Source organism: Bubalus bubalis, chromosome 1 (genome assembly GCF_019923935.1).
Source record: "Bubalus bubalis isolate 160015118507 breed Murrah chromosome 1, NDDB_SH_1, whole genome shotgun sequence".
NCBI lineage: Eukaryota > Metazoa > Chordata > Mammalia > Artiodactyla > Bovidae > Bubalus > Bubalus bubalis.
This window is the reverse complement of record NC_059157.1, coordinates 140,554,450-140,568,164: the sequence shown is the minus strand read 5'-3', so window position 1 is coordinate 140,568,164 and position 13,715 is coordinate 140,554,450. Positions and strand designations below refer to the sequence as shown.

General features: G+C 41.0%; 1 protein-coding gene across 19 annotated transcripts in view; it reads left to right on the top strand.

Annotated features, from left to right (window-relative positions):
• FNDC3B (fibronectin type III domain containing 3B) overlaps nt 1-13,715 on the top strand; it is a 353,909-nt gene that overhangs the window by 67,460 nt on the left and 272,734 nt on the right. For all 19 annotated transcript variants that reach the window (XM_025284112.3, XM_025284392.3, XM_006068123.4 and 16 more), the window contains exon 2: nt 5,629-5,767. In XM_025284112.3, the coding sequence (XP_025139897.1) occupies nt 5,653-5,767 (115 nt within the window). In that variant the 5' untranslated portion in view covers nt 5,629-5,652. The remainder of the gene's footprint in view (nt 1-5,628; nt 5,768-13,715) is intronic.

The following is a 13,715-nucleotide window of genomic DNA, read 5'->3' as shown; positions in this document are numbered from 1 at the left end:
TCTTGGGGTTCTTTTCCTCTTGTCATCTGAAACTAATTTGTGTACTGTACTGCTCACTCACATCTTGAATTAATGTAAGGAAATTTGGGTCATTGGCCCATGGAGTGAGGTGCATGACATTTTGTTACTCATTTGAAGGCCAGGCCCACAGATTTAAAACTCTCCCAGCAGTGATGAAGGCTTTGATTTTTTTCAAGTTAGAAATTCTTCCTAGTATATAACTGCTTTCTCTGGCCTTTGGAAATGGATCTGTGGTTCTCTCCTGAGAATCAGTTTTCTTTTTTAAATTAAATTGGCCGTATGTTTCTTAGTATAGTTTGGGGCCAAAATACCATGGAAAACCTTTTTAGACTTGGAGTGAGGGAAGCAAAAGAAAAGGAAAAAGTAATAACTCAGTGCCTAGAGTAATGTAAAAACTGAAGACCCTTTGTAATATTATTTTAAAGTAAGGTGTTTTGTAAAAGCTTTAGGGTCATATTTGGACAGAACTAAATGTCTTACTAACAGTGAGGATCTGTTGTTCAGCGTGCCCAGCCCCCATCCTTGCCATTAGGGTACTTCTTTGGCGCTGGGCCTCCCTGCAGGTAAGAAAGGAAACAAACGACTTGCTTTCAGGAGGGAGGGAAGTCAGCCGCAAGTGCTCACGTGGCATCCCTTTCCTGTCAGTCAAAAGAACAGAACTGGCCAGGCATGAAGCACTTGTGGTTTTATGCTAGGATGTGTGGTTAGGGGAGAGGTTGTGATGGCCTGTGGTTGTCACTGAATTCTTTGAACTGGAAGCATGGGTAAGGAAGAATTAAAAAGAATAGCATTGAAACCTTGGAGCTCTGTGTGTGGAAAAGAAAATATTCAGAGCATTAGAAAAAAACATTGTAGTAGAGGTCCGGAGAAGGCATTGGCACCCCACTCCAGTACTCTTGCCTGGAAAATCCTATGGACGGAGGAGCCTGGTAGGCTGCAGTCCATGGGGTCGCTAAGAGTCAGACACGACTGAGCAACTTCATTTTCACGCACTGGAGAAGGAAATGGCAACCCACTCCAGTGTTCTTGCCTGGAGAATCCCAGGGATGGGGGACCCTGGTGGGCTGCCGTCTACGGGGTCGCACAGAGTCGGATACAACTGAAGCGACTTAGCAGCAGCAGCAGTAGAGGTCATCTGTCTTCCATTGGTTTATTCTCATTAGTTTTGTAGCACATTTATTGACTCTGTATTTGTAAAGGGGACTTCCCTGGTGGCTCAGATGGTAAAGCGTCTGCCTACAATGCAGGAGACCCGGGTTTAATCCCTGGGTTGGGAAGATCTCCTGGAGAAGGAAATGGCAACCCACTCGAGTATTCTTGCCTGGAAAATCCAAGAATGAATTTATTGCGAAAACTCGGTGGTGTGCGAGGACAGTGTGGATGTGGAAGAGCCTTGAGTAAAATGCATGAGTTCTGTGGTTGGTTTGGCCTACTCAGATACACATCTGTCTAGGGGAGAAGGAACCCAGACCAGGATAATGAGGGTTTTGTCAGGATGATTTCTCTTGAGACTTTCTGACTGACACGAAAAGCAGTTACAGCTTAGTCATCCAGGGATCACGGATGCAGGGCACAGAGGGGAGCTTCTGAGACCCCAGAAACCACTCCTCTGTGTGTATAGAACTAACAACCTGGCTTCCCAGCCCAAGGAAGATTAAGATAGCAAATTGAGTATGATTCTCAGAGTTGAGGAGGTGTGGTTTGAGGTATAGCCTAATGAGGAAGAGAGGAAAAAACATAGAATTTAAATATAAGAACTCAAAGTAGGGGTGAATTTCTCTGAGTAGGTAAGGTCAGAATACCTAGGAACTCCCTACTACATCACCTTGTGACTGAGCATAGTATTATAAACAGTGACCCTACATCCCTAAGAAAAAATAAATTTATGGCCAGCCTGCTCTATAATGAAGTTAGAAAATGTATAATTTCCACCCACAATCTTGGCAAATAAAGTTTTTGGTCCTTAAAGTTAACTGTTTGGATAGTAAGCCTTCTACATTCATTGCTTCATTTTAAAAATTCCATTTAAAAAGTTCGGTCATCTTTCTTAGGCATGTCACATTCTTCGGGTCTCCTCAGAGCAGTGGGGCTGAGACACCCCTGTTTAAATTGAGTACATGTGTAGTTTTGTTTGGATTACCAACCAAAACAGAGGAGACTCACTTTTTTGGGGGAGCGGTCACCATTTAATTATTGATGCATGGCAAGCCTTCCCCAGTCTCTTAACCTTCTTTAATTGTCAATGGCTAGGGCCGAGTGGTTTTCCCAATTTGCAGCCTGAACATTTGACTTTGTATTTGGAAAAGTCATTACTTCCTCCCAACCCATCTCCATCCCTAGGAAATAACCAAAACTAGGTACTAACCATAGTACAGTATTGCTTTGTACCCTAAGTCTTATGTTTTGCATCTATGGTTTTCATTCTTTTATAATTCTTCTTCCTGCCTTTTCTCTTGTCCTTTCTACAGTCCATGGCACTAAATGGTTTCTGTTCCATGATGATTTAAGGACCGGTTGCCAGGCAGTTGCCTTGTTAAATAGCTGGGCATTATCTTGCCTAGAGATAATTTATTACTTTTTTTGTAGGTCCCTTGAATTCCAGGCAAATGAACGTATCCTCTGTATGTGCATGGAGTGTAGAAAGGGGTATTTAAACATTGTTGACTGTGTGAACCATCCCATCTAGATCAATCTCTTACCTTGTATTCTAGGCAGGATAAAGTCTGGTTTGCCTTTGGTGGACCTCTTGGGGACTAGAAAATAGGCCTTGGATTTTTAGCAAGCTGGTATCCTAGGGTAAAGAGGATTAACAACTTTGGTTATGAGAAGTGAGATTCTATGGCAGAGTCTTTATTCATTCTTCCCCTTTTCTCCATGATTAAAGGTATGGTTGTTGGCTGCTTGAGTTGGGGCACTAGGAGTGTGTGGTGTTTATAAGTTCCCACTGTATGCTGTCTAAGGAGTTGATTGTATATATAGTTGACTTTTTTGTGCACAGTTCCCCATCTTCCCCTCGCTTGTTCCCCTCTCAGTAATTTGCAACAACCACTGCACATCTGTGAGGCGGATAATCTATCATCTAGTAGGAAAGAAATACAGGACTCAGGCATCTTTTTTTTTTTGTATGGAATAGCTACATTGCCCAAAGTTGCCTATATGATTTTCAAAAGCAAATGCAATTATTTCTTTGTGCCAGCTGACTTTGTTTCTCTGGGATTTTTTTCAACTCTGTGTGGGCTCCCACCTTCTCTCATCTTACATTTATAAGACTTTCATGGAACTTGGAGGGGATCTATCCTTTTATCCCACAGTTGCAGAACCTGGAGTTTAACTACCCAACTTGGACCTGACACTTGTGCTTAAGAGCACCAGCCCGTGGGGCTGGATTGCTGTATTTTGATGATAGCAAATCCTATTGTTTATCATGACGCCAACCAGAAGGTGTCTAAAGTTGAAATTGTCAGTGTTAGGTATAATGTTGGAGTTGAGACATTCTTTGGTTTTAGCGATGGGTGGTTAGGAATGCCTGAACTTTTTTTCACTAGATCACAATTATGTCCTACTAGTACCTGTGTGCACTGAATGAAAAGAGGGTAGGTTCCATTCTTATGCTTGTCTGTGAGCTGATCAGGACTGTCCCTTGTGGGAGAGGGCTTTGGTGCTCACTACTTTAGCAGAGGGGAGGACAGAGGACAGAGCCACAGTCTCCATCATTAGATAAGATACCATGCTTAAGAAATAGGCCTGTGTAATACCAGTTTGAGGAAAAGTAATCATTTCTCTCCTTGTGCACTTGTAGGGTTAAGTATATCTGAAATAAAATTGAAATGGATATTAGTACTCTGTTAGTAGTACTACTCAAAATCAAGCCGTTGATGTCTTCATGGTGTCAGTGGAAGTTATCTTGGTTAATTTTATTGTGAAAAAAATCTGTTTCCTACATTAGGATAAACTATTGGGCTTTGAGTTTTGTATTTTTATTTGCTTAGGAACTGAGTAATTGCCTCATAAAACAGCATGATGGTACTGTTAACACTGAATTATAAGACTTGTTATTATAGAATGTGCTTCCCTAGTTGGGAAATGACTTTGTTGTTTGGTACTTAAAATAATTAGTTTTTCCAAATGGGGTTATAATGAATAGTGTAAAATTTTACTGATTTAAAATAAAAAATTTATAATCTCTTGGGTGGTTTGTATGCATCATTTAATACTTCCAGGGAAGGGATTTCTTTTGGGTGGGCTTGAGGGGAGGGAAATATATTTAATGTTCAGAATGGAGGTTTTAAGAAATATTTCTGTCACACTTGAGACAAATTAGAGATAGTCATTAAAGGACTTGACCTGCTATTTTGCCTGATTTGGATATTGAGTATTAAAGGATAAAAGTCTTGAATTTGAATTTTTGGGAACTTTATTATAAATGAGAAAAAATTTTAAATGGACTACATGGCAGTTTATTTCTGAACTGATTTAAAATAGTGTGTGCATGTGGGTATTTTTCTCCTTTGTCTATGCTATTAAACTTTTTGTGGCAAAAATTTTAGACATAAGTGAAGGATGGGTAAATACTTCTTAAAGAATACATATAATCTTAAATAGGAATTTATTGTGTTCCTGCTGTTTTATTGAAAAGCTAGATAGTAGTGGCAGGTACTATTATGGAATGAGAGTGGGCTTTGTGTTGTTTTGAATTCATACATGAAAATCATTTATTCTGTGGAAACCATGAAATGCGCCTTTAAGCCTTATTCTGTACAAGGTACTGTAGGTACTGTCAGGTACAGGAAAGTTCGAGATAGGCACAAGTCATAAAGCTGCAAATAGGCAACAGGATAAATCCAGTTCAAGGAGGTGATGGGAGAGAGAGAATTAGAACTTGATTAATTACTGAGTTAATAGCAAGGTCAGGAATTGCAACAACTGCAGTGTAGGTAGTTAACCTTTGCTTGGAGTAACTGCTTATGAACAGTATTTTGATCCTAGTGAAAGAGAAAAACTTTTCTTAGAAGTCATGCTCTTTGGCTTCATTTTTTGTAATTACCTTAGAGATAGCATGATAAATGTTCATTTGACACTTCTATCTTCTCAAATTATCTCATTTTATTCTGAGGAATATCTCTGGGGTTAGGGGACTTAAATTTCTAAATAACAAGGCTGAGGAACTGGAGGTTGTGTTTACTTGACTGCTTAGAGACTCAGGTCTGTGGTCTCCAATTTCAAGCTGTTTTTCTTGGGTTTTGCTGTCTGTGCTTAGTTGTTCAGTCATGTTTGACTCTTTGCAGCCCCATGAACTGTAGCCCACTAGGCTCCTCTGTCCATGGAATTCTCCAGACAAGAATGTTGGAGTGGGTTGCCATTCCCTTCTCTAGGGATCTTCCCAACCCACGGATTGAACCTAGGTCTCCTCATGGCGGGCGGATTCTTTAACAATTGAGCTACCTGGGAAGCCACCCTGGGTTTTGCTTCATCCCTTCTAAATCCAACACTAGTTGGAAGAATTTGAGTTTCAGGTGACCTCATGACAATGCACTTAAATAGCTGACTTGTTACAGGTGAATTTTTGCAGTCTTGAGTTCTTTTTACAAAATGGTGATTTTCTTGCAGGAAGCCAGTTGAGGGAAATTCTCCATGAATGTACGTCACAATGATGATGACCGACCAGATCCCTCTGGAACTGCCACCGTTGCTGAACGGAGAGGTTGCCATGATGCCTCACTTGGTGAATGGAGATGCGGCTCAGCAGGTAGGTGCATTAAGGGAGGATTTAAGTTGCCCAAGTGGGAAACATTAGCCCAGAAATTGTTTTATTTTGAGATGCAAAGATCTCTGATCTTGAACCTTTGTCATTCTCTAGAGGTCGTTTCCATTGTAGAATCACTATATGATTTTTTAAAATATCAGAAGTTGTAGTTTTTGAAAACAGCAAACTTTACCTAATCCATCTGGTATTCTTGAAGCATCAAAAACAAGTGTCTGACTTTTGAAATGAATCATTTTGAAAATATGTACAAGTTTTTGGAATAAAGTAGTGATTACTCAAGTCGTGTATTATGCTTGACTAATTTTTCCTGATTGGCCAGAGCAGGATGCCCAGAGGTTGGGTCAGGTTTTGATCTCATCCAGGAGGTGACTGACCCCGACAAGACACACAGGTGTGTGTGAACCCACCCTGGCTCCTGGAGCAGTCCTTCCAAGTCCTGGCTCCAGGGCAGCAAGTCTGCTGCTGTGAAAATGATAGTCATTGTTTTCTGTAAGACTCCTTTCTTTGTCACTAGCTACTTAACATTGCAGAGTAGAAAAGTTATTCCTGAGCTCATTCCTGTAGCACTTGGGAAAAAATTTAAACAGTAAGTAAAACTTCAGAAATTATTAGAGACAGATATTGTCTCTGATAACATAAATTTTTTCTCAGCTCCCCAAGTCCACCATCTGATCAGGGCCAAGGTCTGTGAGCTGGTTATCGGCTGGGAAGTGCAGCCTTCTCTGTATTCTGCCTTCTAGGTCCCGGCTTTGCAGGCTCTCCCCTTTGGTACCTCCTGGTCCCGCCTGAGAGGGAGCTTCCCAGTGCATGGAAACACTTCCTCCTTCACCATTCCTTCCCTCCCTCAGGGCACAAGCTCCTCTCTAGAAGTTCTCTGTTGTCTCTTCCCTTTTTATGTCTTTATCTTTGTCCTACCTCATTCCAGGGAGCTTAGCCTGTGCCCCTGGAGGCCTGGAGTCTTTTGCTGTCACCTAGAGGTTGCTTCGTAGGAGTGGTTCCATATCTTGATGAGTTATTTGTGGAGAGGCTGGTGATCTCCCCCATGTCCTTGTCTTACTCCTCTGCCATCTTCTTCCACTCCTGAATTTTTTAATTGACTACTAAAACTGGTTCCATCAGTCTGGTACTAAATAAATGACACTTTTTATATTTGTATAGTTCTTTAGAAGTATAAAAGTAGGTGTCTTTGTTTTATCGAAAGTAGAATTGGGAATGATTGCTTGGAAAATATTTATGCAAAATATATTAATAATTCAGATAAGTTAATTGGCCATTTGATGTCAGTCTGCCCCACCGCCCCCGTCTGTCATACTACATTAACACTCTATCCAGCATAGTACATTAATACTTTGTATATATGTCTGATGGGTCTTGCTTTGCTGTTTAATGATTTATATATATTACTTTCTCCTGCATTAGACCGTGAACTTCTTAAGAGCAAAGAATGTCTAATAGGTGCTCAATAAATGTTTGTCAGTTGAATAAATTTCTTGCTGTCTTGCCACTGATGGAAGTACCTCATTTCCTGACTCCTGATTCTCTCTCTTGGCTCATTTCAACCAATCTACTGTTAGATCTTTTATCTTAAACACACAAATAGCTATACCTCTGGCCCACCCAACAAAAACAACCTCCCCATTCCTTGACTCCACATTCCCCAACCCCCCTGCCCCCAGTTATATCTCATATCTCTGCTCCCTTTACAACAGTACTTCTCTAAATAGAGCCTCTGCTTCCTTGCCTCCATTGCTCTTCATTTCCAGAGCCTCCACTGGCTGCTCCTCCTCTCTGTGTTCTAGTCTATCAGCAAGTCCTTTTGACCTTATCTCAGGAACGTTGCTGAAACCATATTTTGCCACGTCTACTTCAGTTCTGTGACTGTTCCTAGACTCTGAGCCAACATTGCTCACCAGGGGTAGGACGGTTCTTCTCAACTGGTCTTGCTGCTTTTACTTTTGCGCTACCAGAAAACATTTGCCACACATCAATCTGCTAAAACTGTAAAAATGTACCATGTCACTGCCCTGCTCAGAGCTGTCCTGTTCACCCAAGATGAAATCTGAGTGCAGCCCTGCAGCTGGTCAGCCTCCTGTGACCAGTGCTTGCCTCTCTCCCTCATCCTCTCATTGCTCTGCTCCGGCCACTCATGGGAAGGTCTCAAAATGCCATGAATAGTTTCGAGGTGCATGTGGTGTATGGTTTCCTTTCTTTTCACTAATTAAAATAATTTAAAAAAGGGCTAGTTGGGACTTCCCTGGCGGTTCATGGTCAAGACTCGGTGCTTCTACTGCCAGGGGCACTGGTTCAGTCAGTGGTTGAGGAACTAAGAACCCATGTGCCTCAAAAAAAAAAAAGGGAGGTGGGTCAAGGTATTCAAAGTGACTAAACTTGAAAAACAACTCCAGTCTCTCAGGTGTCTTTTGATTCCATTTTGCATACGTACCTGGGAGACCTGAGACCACCCATCTGTGTAGCTGTGCACCATTTTTGTGTTTTGATGATTTCTCCCTTGTTTCTGTAATTTATTTTGTTTAGAGTAGTGGTTTGTAGTTTATAAGCCAGCATACAGAACCCTTAGAATTTTCCAGTTTTCAGAAGTAAACTCCCAGAAATGACCAGAGACTAAAAAGGCTACACTTCCTTGGAAGGCCTTGTCGTATTTTCTACTCCACATATCCACCTCAGCTCTTAAGTAGAAGAATTAAGTAGAAGTATTAAGTGTAATAATATAGGTTAATAAGATCACGTTTTGATTTCACCTAAGAAGTTTTCTATAAAGCCAAGAAATGGGAAAACTTGTTAATCTGTTTTATACATAGTCACAAACATCAAGCTTCGTCAGACCAGGGTATACTTACTGTAAACAAATCTCATTGGAAGGAAATATTTCAGTCTTTCTAATTTGCAAATATGTCTGATTGTGCTAGAAGCATTGACGTTTAGGCCTTTGGGTTATGTGGGCCAAGCTGTTGATTGATATTACCCCTAAATTTCCCTTAATGGGGAACAACTGTTAATTGGGCAGGATGTGTTGGAAATATTCCTCTCAGCAGGAACAGCCCGAGGTTTATCACGCCTTGATGTTGCCTCTATGTCACTGTGGCTCAGCCGAGACAGTGGCCTGTGTGCCTCTTTTTTGCCTCTTTCTGTCCCCAGAGCCCCCATTCTGTGTGTTCCTCATTCCCTCGAGCCTTCACTCTTTCCTTTGGGTCCTAACACTTAGTTGTGTCAGAGTTGACTGTGGTAGACCTTAAGGCCTGTGTGTGGAACCTGGGATAAGGCTCAAGGGGAAGGCAGACCCAAGGAGCAAGCAAAACTAAAAATGATGGAGGAATAGCAGAGAGAGGTAGCGGGGAGGGAGAGCAAGGGGATCACCAGAAAGAACAGGGACCAAAAGTGAGGATTCAAGAGTCAGAAGCTGCCCGAGATTTGAGTTCTTGCCTGGGGCGCCTGCTGGTGTTTGCTGCTTGGATGTGCGGTAGGATGCTCAGATGGGTTTGTATGAAAGGATCAGGATGCAGGGGACACACCAGAGGGAAAAGTCTGTATAATGTCTTCTGAGACTTTAACTGTGTTGTCCCTTGAGGCCAATACTTTTTAACAAGGACCATGTGGAGGCACTGGGCTGACTTTAGTGACAGACTTTGCAGATACTATCCTGTCAGACCCATGGGGTGAGAGACGCTGGAGCCACTTCTCCCACTATACCATCCTAAAGAGCTGCCCGCTGGCCATGGGTTCTCCCTCTGCATTTCTGTTAGGAGTGTATCTAAGTGAAGCTTACCGTGTATGTGTTTACAATGTTCTTAATACTTTGCAGCTGTGCTGAGGACATTCTAAACATTTCTATATATGCAAAAGAATCACCACAGTTATGAGAAAGCCTTCAGTCGTCTCAGCCCTCCTCCTCCTGATTCTGTCCTGTTGGTTTCTGGATTTAATTAAGATGAGTCCTTGGCAAGATTCTCTGCTCTGTTCTGGCTCTAACTAAGAAACACTGTTAATTTTCATTATCAGAAGTCATGTTAAGGTTGAAACCTAGGTTTGTCATTTTGTATAGGTAGCAGGAAAAGGATGATTCTTTTCTTAAAATGAAAAGCCATCCTCAATTATAAATGAAGATTTAAAGTATATCATCAACTGAAGAAATGAGCAAGAATAACAGTAACAAATATACAAGGTGGATAGAAAGAACTTACTTAATAGCTCTGAGATATAATCTATATGCCATGTGAAGTGAAGTGAAAGTCCCTCAGTTCAGTTCTGTTCAGTTGCTCAGTCGTGTCCGACTCTTTGCGACCCCATGAATCGCAGCATGCCAGGCCTACCTGTCCATCACCAACTCCCAAAGTTCACTCAGACTCATGTCCATCGAGTCAGTGATGCCATCCAGCCATCTCATCCTCTGTTGTCCCCTTCTCCTCCTGCCCCCAAGCCCTTCCAGCATCAGAGTCTTTTCCAGTGAGTCAACTCTTTGCCTGAGGTGGCCAAAGTATTGGAGTTTCAGCTTTAGCATCATTCCTTCCAAAGAAATCCCAGGGCTGATCTCAGCATAGTGTTTTTGAGGCTTGGCCATGTTGTCACGTGTATCACTACAGACATATCTTGGAGATATTGTGTTTTAGTTCCAAAGAACTGCAATAAAGCCAATATTGCAATAAAGTGAGTCACATGAATTTTTTGGTTTCTTGGTGCATGTAAACATTCTATTTATATTGTGTAGACTTTTAACTGTGCATGTCTAAAAAAAAGTACATAGCTTAATTTAAAAATATTTTGTTGCTAAAAAATGCTAACCATCTGAGCCTTCAGTGAGTCGTAATCTTTTTATAATACAGTAACATCAAAGGTCATGATTGCAGATCACCATAATGATTATAATAATAATGAAAAAGTTTGAAATATTGTAAGAATTACCAGAATGTGACATAGAACCTAAAGCGAGCAAATACTTTTGGAAAAATGGCGCTGATAGACTTACTCCACACAGAGTTGCCATGTTAAACCTTTAATTTGTAAAAAAAACAATTATTTGTGAAGCTCAATAAAGCAAAAACATGCACTAAAATGAGGTATCCCTGTCCTTTATAGCTCTTTTTTTGCTTTTAGCTTTTTTATTGCCTAAGAATACTCTAGTGTTCATCATTTGATGGACATTTGGATTGTTTCCACTTTTTGTGGTTTTTATGAATAATACTTCTATGAATGTATGTGTACAAATGTTTGTGTGGATGTGTGTTTTTGTTTCTCATATACATACACCTAGAAGTAAAATTGAGCAGCTTATTTAAAACTAAAAAAAATTTTTTTGGAACAGCTTTATATTTAACTATTGTTTTCTGAATTAAAAAAAAATTTCTATTTTCTGCTTGCCCTCACTGTTATCTTGCCCTCTCACTCCTTCTTTCCACCCCAAATCTCAAAGAAGGGAGGCTGACAGTCTTGACACGAGAGGCCTTGTAACTGTGAGTAGTAGTGAAAACGTGGATTGCAGTTTGCAGTAATAATTTTCTTGAAACGTTTGTACAAGTTACGTTTTCCTCATAGACAGTGATGCTGAAGAGTCTGATCCAAAACTGCGCTTCCTCATGTTTGGTTCCTCTTGTCTCACTGTAATTTCTTCTACCTCTAAATAGATCAGCGTAGCTAAATAAAGTTTACTTCCCTTAATATGCCTAACCACATATTATTCTTGAGTTGTAAAGCTTAGGTTTCCACCTGAGTTTTTGTGTGTGGCTTTATAAATTCCAGTGAATGTGCTTCAGCAGTCAAAATATTGCATTTCACACACTACATTTTAGAACCTAACAGTGTATCAACTATCTTTGTTATGAACTTTCAGCACATTTTGGAGATTTTAAGAAGTAACAGCTTGTTTTGAGCATGAAAGGATAAACATGAGCCCAATTTCCAACTTGTTTTGTTGGTTTAATATTTTAATAATCTCTTAAGAAAAATTACAGCAGCTACAGGTAAATAAAGAAACCATTAGGTTAAGAGCAGAGTGTTCACATAGAATTGACTGATTTGCTTATGTAATCGGTGACAGCGGCAGACCTGCATGACGGCGGCATGCCACTTTGTATATATTCTTAGTGACACTTGTCATGTACGTATTATTAGGGCAGTGGGGTGGGGATAGAGTTAGATGTCTCCTTGTCCTAACTGAGAATTCAGAACACAGAGAGCACCTGGAGCATGTTTTGTCATTTTTATTTCTTATTTTTTGCTTTTTTTCCCTTTTCTTCTTCATGCCTCTTTTTCAGGTAGTAGATCTCCTTAAATGTAAACAGAAAACTTTTTCTGGGACATCCTGTTAATAAGCGTTTCCTGGAAGACTACAAGTTACCTCAGTCATGTCCAATTGTCTTGACTTTTGCCCGTTTCGGTTGATCAGCATTTAGCATGTCATTTCATTGGGAGTGAGGTTTTTTCCCCTTGGGTTTCTTCTTTTTGAAAGCCTTTGTTTCCCCCAGACAGCATATGCAGCCAGAGTTTCCCCAGCGCATTCTTTTGAGTACACGTTTCCGGACAGCACATTAAATATGTTAAAATGTTCCATGTTCAGATGGTGCTCGTCATCAGCATGTCTTCTGCATCAAATGTACTTCTCCTCCTAGTCCAGTGGCCTTTTCTGTTCAGGTTGACATCTTCTTAATAACATTTCCCCGGACAGCTCCTTTCTTGCCATCAGTAGTTCAGATCCTGTCGCCACACAGGTTTACTCTTCAAACATACGGATGGCCACCATGTCAGGGGGACCAAGAAAGGAGATCAGCATCAGTATGGTGTAGAAAAACGAATAAATGGCTTTTGGGAGCCTTGCCCAGGAAAAGGGTATTCAAATGCGAATGGGACTGCAATTAAAATATTATTGCTGAATAATATTAGATAACATCTCATTTTGTGATACTCCCTATTTAGAGGCAAGGGCTTGAGCTGGCAGGTAGAAAAAGGCTGGTCAAATGTTGGGCTTCGGAAACCCAACATGGGGAAGCACAGTTTTGGATCAGACTCTTGAGCATCACCGCCTATGAGGAACATGTAACTTGTGCAGATGTTTAAAGAAAATTATTATTGCAAACTGCCATTCACGTTTTCACTACTATTCACAGTTACAAGGCCTCTCGTGTCAAGATTGTCAGCCTCTCTTCTTTGAGATTTGGGGTGGAAAGGAGGAGTGAGAGGGTAAGATTTATGACTGAATTAAGGAGTGGCTGAATAACAGATTTGTTCATCTGCATAAGCATCTATCGTATGCCTTCTCTGCAGGACTGTATTAGGTGTTGGTGACACAAAGCTGAATAAGACACTGTTTTTGCCCTAAAGGAATGAGCAGTCTAGTTGGGGAGCAGAATGTGGTTTACAAAAAAAAGAAAAAGGCTGTATTTACACATGTGTAGACCAGGGGAGAAGTGCTTGGGTTGCAGAATGTATCAGTGTCTTGGGAGCGTCCAGGGAGGTGTGGGGAACGGGAGAGGTGAGCAAGGAAAAGTGTCTGTGGGGAGGCTGAGCCTGAACTGAGGTATCACGCTGGAAGTTATTCAAGCTTTGCATATCATGTAATCAGTTTCTGTGGTGTGAAATGTGAATACTCTGTAGGGCTAGCATAATCAGTGGAGAACTGATATTAGTGACGCCCCCAGCAAACTGTATCTATGCATTCTAGGATCTCTTTTCTGGAAACTTTGCTCTTCGGTATTCTTTCTAGAGAATCTGTGTCCTCTGTGCATCCAGTCTGGCGATCCACTCCTGGCTTCTTGATTCTGTCCCTCACAATTTCCAACTCTGTGGAGGTGAGGACCATGAGCACCCCTAACCCACGTGCTTTCTAGCAGTGCAGGCAGCTGGCCACGTTTCTGAGGGCTTCCTCTGAACTATTAAAAAAAAAAAAAAAAAAAAAGTCTGAGTTTTCCAGGTCTGTGGTCTG